General features: G+C 38.6%; 1 protein-coding gene across 1 annotated transcript; it reads left to right on the forward strand.

Moving 5' to 3' along the window:
* The first annotated feature begins 2,984 nt into the window (after nt 1-2,984).
* GLT8D2 (glycosyltransferase 8 domain containing 2) lies at nt 2,985-16,182 on the forward strand. Its single transcript, XM_080353438.1, has 9 exons — nt 2,985-3,018; nt 3,982-4,077; nt 5,279-5,447; nt 6,989-7,106; nt 9,183-9,267; nt 12,277-12,389; nt 13,124-13,290; nt 14,967-15,079; nt 15,928-16,182. The coding sequence occupies exons 1-9, from the start codon at nt 3,000-3,002 to the stop codon at nt 16,098-16,100; spliced, it is 1,053 nt and encodes a 350-aa protein (XP_080209564.1). The 5' UTR covers nt 2,985-2,999; the 3' UTR covers nt 16,101-16,182.
* The last annotated feature ends 1,013 nt before the right edge of the window (nt 16,183-17,195 follow it).

Genomic DNA, 17,195 nt, shown 5'->3' on the forward strand with positions numbered 1-17,195 from the left:
AACCTGAATACTCCTCCTCCTAAGTTTTGCACTGCCTCATGCTAAAAATATGAAAAATAGTTTAGAATTGAATATTATTCTTGTTTCAATACTCATGAGAGTCTTGTGACAAAACAGTGTTTTATCGTATAGAAGGGAGGCTGCTAAAAGGGAGGGAGAGAATTTCAATTAAAAAAGTGATATAGAAATAAAACTGTAAAAGTATTCCAGGATCGCTTAGAAGACAGAGTATCAGCGTGTGCTGGTTACTTAGATTTCAAGTCCCTTTGAATCTAAACCAAAACTGCTGAAAGATTCTGCAATTAGATTATTTGAGTCAAAATGTATGTTCAGAGCTGGATTTTGCAAGTTTCCCTTAGCGTTTGACTAGCAAGAGCTGTGCAAACAGACACTGGAAAAACTTCAACTTTCAGTTTGAGTTTGGCATGTCATTTGGCTTTTGCACACTACTTATCTGTTCACATTTATTGTAAATAATGACTAGAAACCTATCCTGCAAGCAGACTGTTGAAGTAACTTCTGGAAAGGTCTGTTTCCTTCTCTTTCCCCCACCCCCTTAAGACTTTTTGTCTTATGGGATTTGTTTGCAATCTGCTAGCTGAAGCTCTGAGGCAAGTTTGCCAGATCTGGGGCTGCATCATCGTTTTGCACATCTGGAAGTGGTTTATGGGCTCTCATTCCTCCAGTGCAGCGTCTGGACTCTGTGCTATTCCTCAGCAGCAGAAAAAGAAAAGGAAACCAGCACAACTCCAAAGTAAACTCTGAAGACTTTGGAAAAGGAATCGAGTCTTGAAACCATTATTGTGCCCTCTAAGGCCCTTGCGTGGGGGACTTCAAAGGAGGATGATGGTCAATGAAGCTTTGGCAAGAGTGCTTACAGCTGTGGGTTATCTAGGATCCAAGTGAGTAGCTCTGCAGCTCTTCAGGAGAGAGGAGTCCCGAATACTGTGCTGCTTTGAGAAGGTAAAAAGACTAATTAAGCAGGAAATGTCTGAGTAGTAATGTCACTGTTTCTGAGCTTTCCCTTTTGCAGCCCCTCATTTTGTTACCAGATTTGGCAACTGAGTTGGGGACTGCCAGGTTCCAGGAACTAATGTCTACAGTCAGAAAAGACTGAGCAAATATTTGCAGGGGAACATATATTCCTCTCTTTGCTTAAAAATCAGTGGGTAACTAATTTGATTTGCTGAGGCTTAGAAATGGTGTAGTTTTAGAACTCAAACTTGCACGAGAGTCTATCCAAGTTTGTATTTTAAAGTTTAAAATGTGGTTCAGTTTATGTTGATTTAATAATTTCTGAAGATACCATGAAGCTGTCCCTATCCAGCTTTCATCTTGCAGGGATTATTAGTATTGTTTGTCACCATTATTACAAATGTTAATTAAAAATAGTAGTCAGCTCTATAGAAATAAGTGGAAGATTGCGATTCCCTAAAGTGATGTTAGAAAGTTACTCCAAGAAGGGGTTCTGTTGTCTCTCTGTTACCTAAACAAGTAGACTTTTTAAAAATGGCTAAGAAGACGGTGCGTGTGCATAATGCATGAGAGAAGGACTTTCTCAGCAGTGTTTTTTTTTTCTGACTGATAAGCTTGATTTCCTCTCTGTGTAAATTAATGCCACATGAAGAGAATGGGCTGCTGGAATGTACATAAGTACTGCAGATGCGAAAGGACTTTCTCTTAGAAATACTCTCACTACGATGTAGTTATCTGTTGGGACCTAAATACATGTGAATATAAGTGGTTTGTAAACAAAGCCACATCTTAGTTTTATTTCTATTTTATTATCATTTAATTTGTTAGTCAAAATAGAGACTAATTCAGGATGCTGCCTGAATTTGAGCATTAACCAATGAGAGGTGTTCAGTTTTGTGACTCAGGTTTCAAGAATTCTTGCTGTTCCATCTGTCTTTTCAAGGAGCTGGAATACATTTCATTTTTATGTATGCATATAAACTGTCATGTTTCCTTACCAATGCTGTAATGTGTCCATATCTGTATGTATGGAAACAGGAAAAATGAGTTTTTGTTCTATATATGGCTACCACGGCATAAAGGCTAGATCATGTAATTGTATTTTCCCTTCCCCTGCTCTGCCCTAACTTCTAGAACTGTTTTTTACTGTTTTGTTTAATTGTTTGTGTTTTGTTTGTGGGGATTGTTTTGCCTTTTTTGTCATTGTTTCTGTTGTTTTGTGTTTGTTGTTGTTGGTGGTTTGTTTGTTTTTCCTTCATAAACAGTATTTTTGAGTCCAGAATTCAAGTGAATTTTATTTTTCTCATAATCCTGTGCCTTAAGGATTATGTTTCATCCTCAGGCGTAAGATTCTGGCCACTCTTGGGTCTGGTTTGTAAGTACAGTTTTAGGGAAAGCTACCTCATTTTCTTCAGCATCACAAATAATGTGCTTAAATAAAAGCCACATTGCACAAAATCCCCCCTCACTGTTAATGGAAGGATACTGCTGTTAAAAAATATTTTCACTATTGCTCTGAAATTTTCTGAATCTGAAGACAGTGCTTCTGTATAAGATTTCTATATGTTTGGGAACATAGTCCAGCAAGAGATTAGCATTTGTGATTGTTACTATGTTTTATGTTGAAACTGTGATAAATGTAAATGTATTTACAAATTGTGTCAGTGAGTGTTTTAATTCTTCTTTAAAATATGTTACATGTGTTAAAAACCTTAGTTGTTACTGATGTAGGTGATTGGATGGAATTTATTAAAATGCTGTTCTTTTCAATGTATTAGTAGCTTAAATTAGAATATGTAATAGTTTTATCCCAGAATATTAGTTATTTGTTCCAAAAAAGTTATTTACAAAGGTAGAGTTCAGTTTTACCAAGTCAACAGGAAAATTTGATGATGTAAAACCTTGTTCTCAAAATAACTAACAGGTATTCACTGCTGATATTAATGATTTCTTTCTCTCTTTTAAAAAAAATATTTTTAAATTTTTATTTTACCACAGGTGACAGTTCTCATCCAACAGGACACATGGCTCTTTTAAAGAAAAGTAAGGGAGATTAAAATAATTCAAAATATATGTTTTTTAAAAGAGGACAGAAATGTTAAATGCAATTTCTCATGCAACTGTTGCCACAGTTGCATGCAAATTTATAGTTGGAGTTTTGCTGTTAAGTAAGTCAGATAAGTACTGCCGTAAATCCCATTAATTTAAAATTACTCACTGCTTTACTGCATGAGACTGAAGGGTCTGGAATTTCCCACTGAGAGTGATGGTAGCTTCTGTTTTCATGTGGGTTTTGTCTAGAGCACTGAACCTGTCTTTTTTACAGAACTTTGCACATTAATACTGTTCACACTTGCAGTTGAGGGGTTCTCATCAGTTTTAGGGGTCAGTAACTAAAAACGGAGCAGTGTGTGCCTTCAGTTATGCAACCAAAATTTCTCTGAAGTCAATGGGCTGCCTCCTCATCTGGTTTAAATGAGTACAGGTTTGGTGATGTATCTTACCAGCTTCAGTTTATTCTCATGCCCAGTTCTTGCCAGTTGTCCCTTTTGATTAAAATAGTTCAAAACTTCGTTGTCGTTGCTCTTTTGTACACCTTAAATACCCTTTATGGTCTGATAAAAACAACTCCCATCATCAAAGTAACTATTGATGATGGTAATGTATTTCTTCCTTGCTGTACTCTGAACTGTCCTGGCACCTGCTCATGGTTGGTTTATGTTGAATAACTTAAACTTGTACAAGACAGTGTATTAGGAGCTACAAATCAGAATATACAGTAAGGTGTTCGCTGTTGCGTGCTTTGTTTAGATATTACTGATTTTTAATATTATGTTTTTAACATAATATTTTTAGCTTGATGAAATAGCAATAGAAAGGTGAATTTGATAAACACAGGAAACATAGGTAATGATATGTAATGGTTGCAAATTGGATTTTTTTTTAAAGGTACTGAGACAATTAGCTATTATACTGATTGTTAACAAATTCTCCGTTTTGTTTCAGTTAACCAGATCTTACTGTTTCTTCTTGTCTTAACTGTTTGTGCCATTCTATATAACAAAGTTCACCAAGTGCCATCTGCATTAAAGAATGAAACAGGTAAATGGCTTGCAGTTCTGTTTCATTTATATTCTTGTTTTATATTCCTGTCTCTTCGTTTGAACAGTGCTTTTGGTCTTACTGAATCCTGATTGTCCTGCAGTAGATGAGCTACTCGCACTGTTGCATATGGTCTGAGATGTGGAAATTTTAACTTCTGAATTATTTGAATAAAATAGTAGGAGATTGATAGTGATGACTCAGAATTGTCATTCTGATTCAAATTGTTATCCAGATGTCACTAATATAGATGGGAGCTGGAGCACATCTTTGTTTGTGCTGAACAGTGATGGAGCTGATAATAAACTTTGATCAGAATTTGCCCCTTTGGGAATGCACTTGGCCTACCTTTTCATTTCAGATAGATCATCAAATCTTGACCTGCTGTACAGCGTAAGTTTTTGCTGAAATGTCTATAGTGACAGAAAGCTGCTAGGGTTGATACAGTTGGACTGGCATTAAATATTTGTACTAGTAGCTTATTCACTGTTCCTGAGATAAACAAACTCTGTCTTGGTATAAACATTTTTTTTCAGTTTATTTTTGTTTGGGCTGTAATAAGTTTAATGGTTGTGTGTTAACCAGTCTAAATATATCCCTATAAGTTCTATAGGTTAATCAGTGCTAGGAGTAGAAATCTTCCTTAGCGGTAATGTGAACTGATTCAGTGTTGTTTAGACTTTTCGTTTTGACATTAGCAACTTTCTGCTAGTACAAAATTTTGCACTCTTCCTTTCTAGCCTGCTTCCCAAAGAAGTGAAGCTTATGGAATTGCACCATCTCTTCCCCTTACCTCCTTCCTTTGATAATTTTGGAACCTATTGTTCAATTTGTACTAAATATAACTGAGAAGTAGAAGTCTCAAAGGTATTCAAACTTCTCCAGGTTTCATGTGAATAAGCAGCTACAAGGAGGACAGGCTGAATTGTGCCCCTGCTGAGTAGAAGATGCCGAGAACTCTGTTATATATTCTGTTTGGAGGCATCCAACAGTCCAGTCAACCTGCATGTAGTTCTGGATTAGCGACAGCTCGTGCTGTGTTCCTTGCCAGATATGGATGTATGTAGGATGTGGTAAGGAAATGGGGTGATTATGGTATGATTCCACTGCTTATGGAACTACATACTCATTCCTGTGACCCAGATCTGATATAAAAAGATTCTTGATTTTCTGTTATAATGCATAGTTTTGTTTCTTGTAGTTGATTTGGAGAGTCCTGAGGAAATAGAAGAAGAAATCCCAGTTGTAATCTGCGCTGCTGCGGGCAGAATGGGTGCAACTGTAGCGGCAATCAGTAGCATCTACAGCAACACAGAGGCTGATGTTTTGTTCTACATAGTTGGGCTGAAGACTACCATCCCGCATATTCGGTATATACCAGCCTCATATTGTTTCATGCTGGATTTAGGACCAGGTTGTTGTGCTCCTTAGCTTGGCCATAGACTTTGGAAGACTTTTCAGGGAAATGTTTCTCCCTTTTATTGAGGTAGTGCTATCAGCAGCAGTCCCCAGGATTCTCTACATGTAGCAAAAAGGACCGTTTTGCCCTACATAAGGCACTGACTCATGTAAAGGGGTGTGAAATAGCTAGGCCATGCCCATACCTGTGCCTATCTGCCTTTTGTAGATTGGCTGCAGAAGGGTCTCTGGTAAGGTAAGTATATACATGCTTACTTGGCACAGTCCCACTTTGTGGCTCTGCACTTAGAAAAGCTTGCTGTTTAATTTCAAGTAAGGGGGTGTATTAAAGGTTATAAATAGGAGCCCAAATGTTGTCTAAAAGAGGGTGAAGGTGTGAACCAAAATTAAAGCAGATTTCTTAGAAGTTCTCACCTCTGGGTACTGCACTTCTGTAGCTTGTGTTTCCACAATTTGTGTCAAAGTGAAAAAGATGTAATGAGTGGGGTTCCACAGGGAGCTTTTCCAATCCAGTTCATGAGTAACCTAGATAATAGAATGGAGAATGTTCTTTATGTGTCTGCAATTGGCATGATGCTGAAAAAGACAGCAGATACATTGAGGAACAGTACAAGACAAACTGATCATGATGATGAACTGGAAAAATGAACTGAAAAATGTGATGAAATTCAGTAGAGGTAATGACAAACTAATGCAGATGGGAATAGCTGATTGTACTGGCTCAGAATAAAGCAGGAGATTGGTAGCAGTCACTTGGAAAATTGCAGAATTATGACTGATCACTGACCACACCAACTTAAAAAAAAAAAAAGAGCAAGCATGTGTCATGGTGGCTACACATGTTGACATATATGACTACAGGAGATATGAGGAAACTTTTTCTGATCTTCCTGACATTGCTAATGCATCAGAAAAAGTGTGTATAGTTTTAAGTGCCTTCAAGAAGGACTTAGAAGAGGAGTCAGTGAAGAACAATAAGCAATGGTGTCAAGAAATCTGACAAAATAATGAAAAAAAAATAGTTCAAAGAAAGTGTGATGTGGCAGTCATCTTGAAGGATGCAAGACTGTAAAAGGGAGAAAACTAACCTCTGCTTGTAAAGCACAATAGATAGGATAAGAAAAAATGGTCTTTAACTATAACAAGAAAGCCTAGAAAAATAGCATTTAGTCCTAGCAATGGTGAAACATGGGTTGTTTGGGCAACGTGGAGTCTTTGGTTTTGGCATTGGTGTTGGGGGTTTGCTTTGAGTTTTTTGGATGTTGTTTTTTGTTTTCTTGATTGACTGGGTTTTTTGTTTGTTTATTTTTTGAAGAACAGGTTAAACAAATGTCTGTGCGCAATAGCTGTTGACATAAGTGATTCTGTCTTGGGAGAGAATAGATTAAGTGAGCTTCCAAGGTTTCTTTTCTCCTGTGAGTCTGTGAACTTCAACACTGGAAGTACTTGCCACACACTCAATATTTCTTTTATTGCTTCCTTTTTATCACAGAAAATGGATTGAAAATTCTAAACTGAAAGAAATAAAATTTAAGGTTGTAGAATTCAACCCTATGGTACTGAAAGGAAAAATCAGACAAGATGCATCACGTCCTGAGCTACTGCAGCCTGTGAGTAAATGAACACCACATAACAAAATTTCAGGGTTTTTAACGCTTGTCACCGGCTTTAAAATGTCCTAGGCCTCTGTGACATTATACAGGGAGGTATAAGCCAGACAATCCACATCGGGTTCAAATGCTAAGCCATTATACAGGGAGGTATAAGCCAGAGAAGCCACATTGGGTTCAAATGGTAAGTCCTCACTCAAGAAGGAAAAGTGCACTATAACAAGCTCTCTGCAACTTGTGTGTCTTGCTGGGACCTTGTTATTTGGCAGCATAAACTTGGTAACTTGAATGTGTCATATCTTTAAGAATATATTAACAGATTATTAGAGGGAAGATCTAGCAGTGTTTTTTGTGCCTTCATGATGCTGAGTTGGCTGCATTCTCTTCATGTCCAGAGTGAATTCAGAGACTAATGACTAATCCAACTATTACTAGCTGTCAGTAAAGGCAAATCAGGTGTTAGAAATTATTAGGAAAGGACTATGGATCAAAATAGAGAACATAATTATACCACCATACAAATCCGTGGTTTTCCTAAATCCGGAATACTATGTGCAATCTTCATCCCCTTATCTGAAAGAGATATAGCACCACCGGAAAATGTTCAGGTCTGTTCAGAATGTTTGTTTTTGCTGCCCTTCTCTGAGCCTTTGACATTTCGAATACATGGAAAAGATTTCATGAAAGGAATCAGTGGGTTGAAACTGTTCAGCCTGGAGATGTTACCTCTATCCTGAAAATAGCAGAGGTCTCCAGAACTGAGTGGCATGGAGGACTGGACAGGTGATGGTTGCTCACTGTCTCTGGCAATGCAAGAACTAATGGCCATTAGATTAAATTAGTAGGAGTCACAGAGCAAACAGGAAATGCTGCATGTTTTTCATGCAATGAGGACTAAACCTCTAGAATTCCTTGCTGCAAGTGCTTGTGAAAATAAAAATTGACAGGGATTCAGTGAGGACTGAAGTTTATATTTAGGCAGATCACAGCTGGTTCAGGAAATCCCTTGAGCTGAAAACAGCTGAAAGCTAGGAGAATACTTGGAGCAACTTTTCTGGATGCTTGCTCTATTCTTATTTTTCACTGAGCATCTGCTTAGGACCACGCTGAAAGCAGGTGTTGGGCAAAAACGTCTGAATCAGTATGTTTGGTTTTATGTTCTCAGTCCCCTTTCCCTCTGCTGTGTTCTTTGTTGCTACTGTAGGTGTTGTTATCCCACATCTGTGGCACCAGTCAAATAATTCCTTTAGAGTAGACACTATTAAAGTGGTTTTTATGATGTATGTTGTAAAAATGCATTAGGAAGGGCATTGCCAACAGGTCCAGGAAGGCGATCCTTCCTGTTTACCCACCACTGGTGAGGCTCCATCTGGAGTGCTGTGTCCGGTTCTAAACTCCCCAGTACAAGAAAGATATGGGCTTACTGGGGCGAGTCAAGACAGGGCTGCAAAGGTGATTAAGGGACTGGAGTATCTTTTATACGAGGAGGAGTTGAGAGAATTGAGGTTGTTCAGCCTGGAGAAGAAAAGGCTCAGGAGGATCTTACCAATGTTTTTAAATACTGGACTGGATGGACAAAAGGCAATGGGTACAAAATAAAATACATAAAATTATCTCTGGACACAAGAAGAACTTGTTTTTTCTTTTTTTAATGGTAAGGGTGGTCAAACACCGGAGCAGGTTGCCCAGAGAAGCTGTTGAGTCTCCATCTCTGGACATACTCAAAACCCAGCTGGGCATGGTCCCTGGCAGCCTGCTTGGGTGGACCATGCTTGAGAAGAGAGGTTGGTACAAGAAGATCTCAAAAGGCCGCTTCCAACCTAAACGGTTATGTGAAGAGGCAGCTGTTTTGGACTGCTTGGTTAGGGCCATAGCAAATAAAATAGGAATTAATAATAATAATGGGTTCAAGATACCAGTAAAGATACTGGTAAAGCTGGGAGGAAGCAAATGATTGCTGGCTAGTGCTCAATGAAGAGAGAAATTAAAACTGATTGTTAATAGAGACAGAGGTGTGAGACTACTGCATTAAACAACTTTACCATTTAGTCTTTACATTTTTTTTCTATTTTATAGCTGAACTTCGTCCGATTTTATCTTCCTTTGCTTATCCAGAAACATGAGAAAGTAATATACTTGGATGATGATATCATTGTTCAAGGTAAGCTGTCATCCGAAAAGCAGTTTCTAGCAGAATTAAAAACAAAGTTATTGCAGCTTTTACAGTCATTTGGAAATATGAGTTATAGTGGAAATTGAGGCAGCTGCTTGAGTGTTGCACTCAAGAAAACTACAAATAATCTGTTTATTTAAAGGAAAGTCTGAAGAAGAACTTTGCTCCATATATATTTTGAATAGTTGCTTTTGATCAAAATTATATATATGGGTTTAACTTTAATTGAATGTGGTCATTTGTTGAAAGATAGGGATTTCACTTAGATGCTGCAGTATTTATTGTTAAGTATGTAACATGCATTTCCTTCTAGTATTTGAATTCCCACAGATATTACCAGTTCCTTATCCAGAATTGCTCTTCTTGAGAACAAGAGGAATTTACTCAAATAAGAGGGTTAAAATTCCATACAAAGAAATCTAATTAGAGGATCTATCACTCACCACCTCTGGTGGGCAGACTGATGGCTGGCTAGTTCCCAAGTAAAAACTGGCTAACGTCCCCAATATCTCCTCTTTTCCCTTCTATTGCTGAGCATGACATTGTGTGGTCTGGAATCTCTCTTTGGTCAGCATGGGTCATCTGCCTGTTTGTGTCCCTGCCAACCTATTGCGCACCCCCCATCCTGTTCACTGGGCGGGGTTGAGCAGAGTAAAAAACAGAGAAGGCTTTGATGCTGTGCAAACACTGTTCAGCAAAAATGGTCAAAAATCTAAAGCCTAGCACCATACGAGCTGCTATGAAGAAAATTAACTATATCCTAGCCAGGCCCAGTACACAGGGACAACAAAACCATTTTACCTATCCTTGTTAAACATTAAACATGTTCTGATGAAAATTGCCTTTGGAAAGGACTGATTATAATAAACTTATAAATAAACTTATAATAAACTTTTTTTGGCCTAAATTAATCTCTGCTGTAAGAACTTTAAGATCAGTGAATTTACATGTGACAATAGTATACTTTTATTCTCCAGTGCTTCTCTGCACCTTTCTATAGTTTTGTCTCTTTAGTGGCAGATGTTCTGAAGAACATCTGCACTTAAAGGGGCCCCTGTTAGCTGCTTTCTAAAATATGATGAATCTGCTCTGCCTGTCTCATTTTAATTTGCAATGGACTTCATATAACAGTTCTTCAACATGTGTTTTTCCAGTTGTTATCTCTGCTTTTTAGTTTTGTTGTTCTGTCTGAACAAAGAGCAATATTTAGCTCTTTGAAAGAATCTTAACATCTTAATTTACATTCCAGTTTAAAGACCACTTTAAGCTGAGCCCACCACTTCCCTTGCCATCCCTCCTTGCGCCTGTGCACGCATTGACCAGTAACAGGATTACTTTCAGCCTTCATTAGTTCCCTGGTAGGGGTCAAGGTGGTGTGGCTAAGAAAAGAGGGGAAGTAGGGCTTTCTCTTGCATTTGGGGTGCCAGCTTATGTCAGCTGATAGTATTCCTGGAGCCACAGGCTCATGGTGCAGTTTTGCATTACAGCTTATGGCAGGCTGCTGCTGCTGGAAGTGGCCTCTCCTGTCCCCAGGCACCTCCTGTTACTTGTGTCATATCGACAGTTGTGCAGCTGCAGAATAAGCTGATTCAGCTGGTTGACCTGGCAGAAGACTAGTGGTACAAAAAAAAGACTCAAACTTTTTTGTTGTTTTTAATTTCTTTTCTTTCTCTCACTTCAGCCAGCCTAACTTGCTCAGCCTTGAGTTTTACAATCATAGGGCCCACAAGAGGGAAATAAAGATGGACATGTGGGAGCGAGGGGGAGGGCAGGAGCCTGTTCTGGCAGCTCCTCCCCATGTCTTAGTTCTAATGTAAGACTGTGCTCTCTGTCAGATGTCTCTGCACTGGGGATGAGACTTCTGGCAGGGTAAGGAGTGAATGGGGTTTTTGGAGTTTAACTTTGGGATCATTTATTTGTCGTTCCTTGTTTTCTGCAAAGAAGTAATAATGAAATAATACTGAATGTTGAGTGTCAGACCAGAATAGTTTATTTTTTTTTTGGTCTGCTTTTCTCTTGAAAACCAGAAGCTATTCAAATTGGGAGAAAATACCTAGTAAAGCATGTCCATCTTCAACAATTAAGTGTCCCATTAATTCAAATTCTATTTCTTGGTGGGACATGAGTCCTAACCCAAGTTTTCCAACCAGCTGATGAGTTTAGACAAATAAACAATCTGCTTATTTCTGAAATAGCAATTCCACTGTGGAGAATGTTTTCTCTTACTAGTCTTCTAATGAGCTCACCTCAGGCTACTGGGCTGTATGTGGCCTTCCAAGATAATTCAGCTTGTGACTGGCTCCCATGCCCAGCAGCAAAGCTGGTGGCTGTAGGAGGGGGCAGACACACTGAATCACTGTGACCATGCTGTGTTTTCCACTTGCCCTGAAGCTGTTCTGGCACATCCTGGGTACCTGCTGGTCAGATGACGAGTGAGGTACCATGCATTATGTTATTTCCCTCCACCAGGAAGCAGTTGAGTGGTCTGTGAAGCCAGCAGGAATGGTCAAGGGTGACAGGCACATTTCATCTGGCCAGTGCTGGGAATCCAGGTATCTTACTAGGAGGTATAAACACAGTAACACCAGGAAAAACCTGGTCTGTGGAGGAGATTAAAGTGGCACTTTTGTGGGACTTGAGGCTCAGAAAAATTGCCTGTGCCCTCTCCCTCCAAAGACAAGCTCTATGAATGCCGAACTCTGTAACCAGGCTTCTGAAAACTGTAGTCAGCTTCTGCTATAGCTGATTTTGGACATTCAGAACAGAATATGGATGTATTGAATACTGATGATAATCTCTAAAGACAGACCTTAGACATCCAGGTACAGGACTCAAATTTGAAAATTGTACCGTATTACAAGATTCAGCCTTCATTAATATCCAGGCTATCCCTAGAATTGGTGTGTTTATAATTAATGTATGAGCATAGAAGTTATGCTTTCAACTCTGTAGCACTAAAGTAGGTTTCTTCTTATGCTTTTGACCTTCTGTAAGCAGGTGACATCCAGGAACTCTACGATACTAAGTTAGCTCCTGGACATGCTGCAGCTTTTTCAGATGATTGTGATTTGCCTTCTACACATGAAATGGTTAGAAGTGTAGGGATGCAGGTAAGATGCCATTTTGGAATTTGAATGAGGAATGTGTTTGCCCACAAATGTAAGATGACTTTTTAACTTTGGGGAAAATGTATAGGGGCTTTTTTGATAGTTTTAAAATAGTTTTGCAGGTAATTAAGAATTTTTTTTAGTAACTCTGTAATGATATAGTGTTATGCAGAGTTGTTTCCTGTAATAATTTAAATCTCCATTGCTCTTTGGATTCTACTAAACTATGTTTGGTATTTTGCTGTCAGTAGATCATGAGCACTTAATGGAACATCTAATAAAGACAGAATACATGATTTGTAGTAGTCAAAATAGGAACATAACTCAGGAAAATAGTGTTTGAAGGCTAATTCCTGAGCTGAGTTCCCCAGAATTGTCATTTAGTCCCTCTAGCTTTACAGCTGTACAAGCATGATGCTATATCATTTAGAGTAAGCTACAGAAAGACACACGTGGTGAGGGAAGAGCCTTATCAAACTCCCATAGAACAATACTGTGGAAAAAGTAATTTAGTGGCCAGAAATATCCTGCCTTTCAGCCTTGTGTCATATGGAAATCCAAACAGGTAACCATCATCTAGAAACTCAGCTTTGGGAGCACTGATCTAGTCTCCATGTGAGTGGTCGAGAGATGCATTTACACTTATCTTTATAGAGATTCATAGGGGATAAACATGCTTTTTTTTTTCCTTTTTTTTTTTTTTGTTTTTTTTTTTTTTAATTACTTTTATTTCTTAGAACACGTACATGGGATTCCTGGACTACAGAAAGCAAGCAATTAGAGATCTTGGCATCAGCCCCAGCACCTGCTCCTTTAATCCTGGAGTAATTGTTGCTAACATGACTGAATGGAAACATCAACGGATTACAAAGCAGTTGGAAAAGTGGATGCAAAGAAATGTAGAGTATGTGTAGAAATTTTGCTTTGCACTTTAATACTGAGTTTACAGTTTATATTTTCCATTTAAAAGCTCTTAAGTTTTTAACTCCAATCATTCTTTCTTTGAGATCTCATAAAGCAATGTAACTCATGTTCCAGAATTTACATCTGCTTAAATCTGACCAATTGTGTACCAGGAAATGGCCACTGGAATTTTAGTCTTGTGTTTGATCACAAACCACACTTAATCCTGAGGGACACTGAGAACACGTGGTTCTTGGTTTGGGTGACCAACCTCAGCTGGAGTCAAGCCACTTAGGATCCTACCTTCCTGAGGCTGGCTTAAAGAAGGATGAATGTTTCCTTGTTTGTGTGGAGTTGCTCCTGTTGTAATGTCAGCCAGACTTTAACTGGACACCATATTTCTTTAATACCAATCAAAACCACTACTTTTTCTATAGATGAACAAAACCTGACATGAAAGATATCTTTTTGGCATTGACCATGAATAAGTCATGACGCAGTGAAACAATGGCTTTTCTCTTTTGATGTTAGTTCACTGTTAACCTGTATTTGCAAACTTGACATTTACTTTCTTTCTCTGCAGAGGACTGAATTTAAATTGAGTTAAGGCTTAATTGAAACTGAAGACCTTGTGCTGTTGGACTGTGTCCATGACTTGTTAGTTTCATAAATAAGCAGAGACACAAGTGACACCTGTGAAGGAATGAAAAGCCAAATGGTGCTTTTTCTTAATCTGCTCATGTAACATACCCTGCCTGACAAGTTATTGCTGTTCTTTTTAACAGTTTGGAAAAACTCTGAATCTCTATGGAAAACAGTTTGGAAAAACTCTATGAATCTTACTGCAAATTTTATCTATAAAGTTGATTTTATAACTCAGTAACACATTCATGTTCCTTTTAGCTGGATTTTGAAATTAGGGTGAAAAAAATTGTTTAGCAGTTAAAACTCCATTTTGAGGGGAGGTTATGATTTTGGTTTTATTCTGTAGCCTCTGAGCATCTCTCCGTGCTTCCCAGGTTTTCTCCTTGTTGGGTTGGCAGCAGCACAGTGTCCCACTGGTGGGGTGGCTTTGCCCATGTGCCGACTGGCTGGCCTGGGCTTGAGCACTGTGGCCAGACATCTGCCTGCTACATCCTAGTGTCTCTCCTTACAGTGATTTGGCTTTATCTAGCCTTGGATTTATCACAAAAATACTAGGAAACTGATATCCTTTAGATGTTAGTTTATACTAACTAGACTTTGGCAAATCTGATTTGAAGTTAATTTATGGGTCTAAAAGCTTGAGGCGGGGGGCAAGGAGGAAGAAGTACAGAGGGAATGGAGCACAGGGAAATGTAAATTTTCTTAAGCCAGGTTGAAATATGTTTGATTCCTTTATATTAGCAGCTTTTTTTTCTATTGTAAACTTTGTCAGCCTTGCAGACTATAGGCGTCTGTAGAGCGACTTGGCTTCATGTTGGGTCTGACTCCCACTTTGCTTGGTAGCAACAGGAATTGGAGTTGCAAATACAATCAATTAACAGCTTTAGGGAGGCGTATGCTGGAAGCTGGTCTGTTCAAAATGAGTTTGAATTTTGCAAGAATACTCCTAACTTTTGTACTAAAGACACTTTGATTGACGTTTTGAACATTTTCTGCATTTTCTCTGTTTGTTTGTTTGTTTTCCTTACACAGGGAAAACCTCTACAGTAGCACCCTTGGCGGAGGTGTGGCAACCTCTCCAATGCTGATTGTATTTCATGGAAAGTATTCTACTATTAATCCTATGTGGCACATAAGGCATCTTGGTAAGTTTAACTTCACACTGTTTGCAGCTGGAATGAAATAAAGTGAGAGGTTTGTTAAGATTCCAAAACAGGATCTTGCATTGCTTTATCTCAATGCATAACTTCATACCTTAGACCCATAATATATAACCCCTGCTTCCCCAAAACTCATTAGTCCTGCTTTCTTCAGGGCAGGGCAGGATGTGGGGGTTCCCCATTACGCAAATATCTTAAAGGTTAAGAAAACAAGATAGTTGCACCCCCACAAGAAAAACCCAAACCCTAAGAGTCATTAAATTGGATTAAAAAAGAAAAGAAAAATACCAAGGACAAAGTTACATGTTTGAAGACCAGCTAACCTATAGTCATAAACTATGAAAAGAATATATGAAAGATCTGAATAGAGTCACAGAGGCTGAAAAATATCAAAACACTTTTAGTAGGCCCAGTAGAAGAAGATGGGATGCCTGGCAGCGTTTGTGCAGTCAGCATTCTGGAGGATGTTGTTACCATTCACCTGGGAATGGTGAATTATCCTGGGAAAAAGAGAACGGCTTAGCTGGTATAGTAAAATGAATAGTAGAAGGATTTTTGTTTTTTCAAGCCTGGCTATGCCAAGAGGTTAAAAGCGTTAAGAGAGAGGAAACTTGCTGAGACTTTTTTCTGATTCTGCATCAGAGTGGCATGAAGCTGAAAAAAGCCAGTCTATCGTACAACAAGTGGTCTATGAACAGATAAAACCATACTAATGAGACTCTTGAAAAACATAACTGAATTTACCTCACTCTATGGTGCCTTCTGTCATTAAAAACTGCCTGGTGGTTTTTTTTGTTTTGTTTTGGTTTTGTTTTTTTAATGTACCCACACAGGCTGGAGTCCCGATACCCGTTACTCAGAACATTTTCTTCAAGAAGCTAAATTACTTCATTGGAATGGGAGGTACAAGCCTTGGGACTATCCCAGTGTTCACACGGATCTCTGGGAAAACTGGTTTATTCCTGACCCTTCAGGGAGGTTCAAATTAACTCGTCCTGATAGCTGATACTGAAAAATGCATGAATATACTATGTTTTGTGGTATGCAATAGTTTGAGATGCAACATGTTGTATAATTAACTGATTTTAGAAAACTAAGTATTTTTAAAATATATGAGTAAATGACTGTAAGTTTTGTGTGCTTATGGCTGAAGAGGGAGGATGGAGCAACAGTTACACAGTTCAGATAACTTTGATGTAAGTTGAGGAAACAAGTTTACTTGACAATGAAGTACTTTCATTAAACATTTACAGAGGTGCCAGATAGTGTGTTTTAATCCAAGTTCCTTATAAATAAGACTTTCATATCTGGTAGCAGAAAAATCCACACAGGAAATAACCTGCAGTATTATTAGGTTGGTGCAAAAGCAATTGCAGTTTTGGACCATGAATTTTCAATCATTATAACTAGGCTCAAACGCATCTTTATTAATCAAAATAGGAACCATTACAATCAACACAGTTTTGCTAATGAGAAGTAAGTTTGTTTATTCCTGTAGCATGAAAATCCCATCTTCGGGATTTGATGAACATTTGATGAACGTTTTCTGCATCCTGCTGGTTGTGGAAGTGTTTTCCCTGCAAAAAGTTGTCAAGGTGCTTGAATAAGTGGCAATTGGTTGGTGAGAGCTCAGGTGAATGTGGTACATGAGGCAAAACTTTGTAGCCCTGTGTGTTCAGCTTTTGAAATGTCGGTTGTGCAATGTGTGGTCAGATGTCGTGGAGAAGAATGGGGCCCTTCCTGTTGACGGCTGCAGGCACTGCAGTTTTTGATGCATCTCATCCATTTGCTGAGCTGACTTCTCAGCTGTCATGGTTTCACCAGGATTCAGAAAGCTGTAGTGGGTCAGACTGGCAGCAGACCACCAAACAGTGACCATGACTTTTTTGGTGCAAGTTTGCCTTTGGGAAGTGCTTTGGAGGTTCTTCTTGGTCCAACCACAGGGCTGGTCATTGCTGGTTGTCACATACAATCCACTTTCCATCGCATGTCACAATTCTTTCAAGAAAGGGGTTGTTGTTGCACAGAATAAGAGAAAAAAACACTTCAAAATGACAATTTTTTAAAATTTTTGTTCAGCTCATGAGGAACCCACTTGTTG

This window comes from Nesoenas mayeri, assembly GCF_963082525.1.
Source record: "Nesoenas mayeri genome assembly, chromosome: 1".
Classification (NCBI taxonomy): Eukaryota; Metazoa; Chordata; class Aves; order Columbiformes; family Columbidae; genus Nesoenas; species Nesoenas mayeri.

Coding starts and splice junctions, on each gene's coding strand:
- GLT8D2 (XM_080353438.1), top strand. Junction 4,078..5,278: donor TGCATTAAAGAATGAAACAG/GTAAATGGCTTG, acceptor TGTTTCTTGTAG/TTGATTTGGAGAGTCCTGAG. Junction 15,080..15,927: donor GTGGCACATAAGGCATCTTG/GTAAGTTTAACT, acceptor GTACCCACACAG/GCTGGAGTCCCGATACCCGT.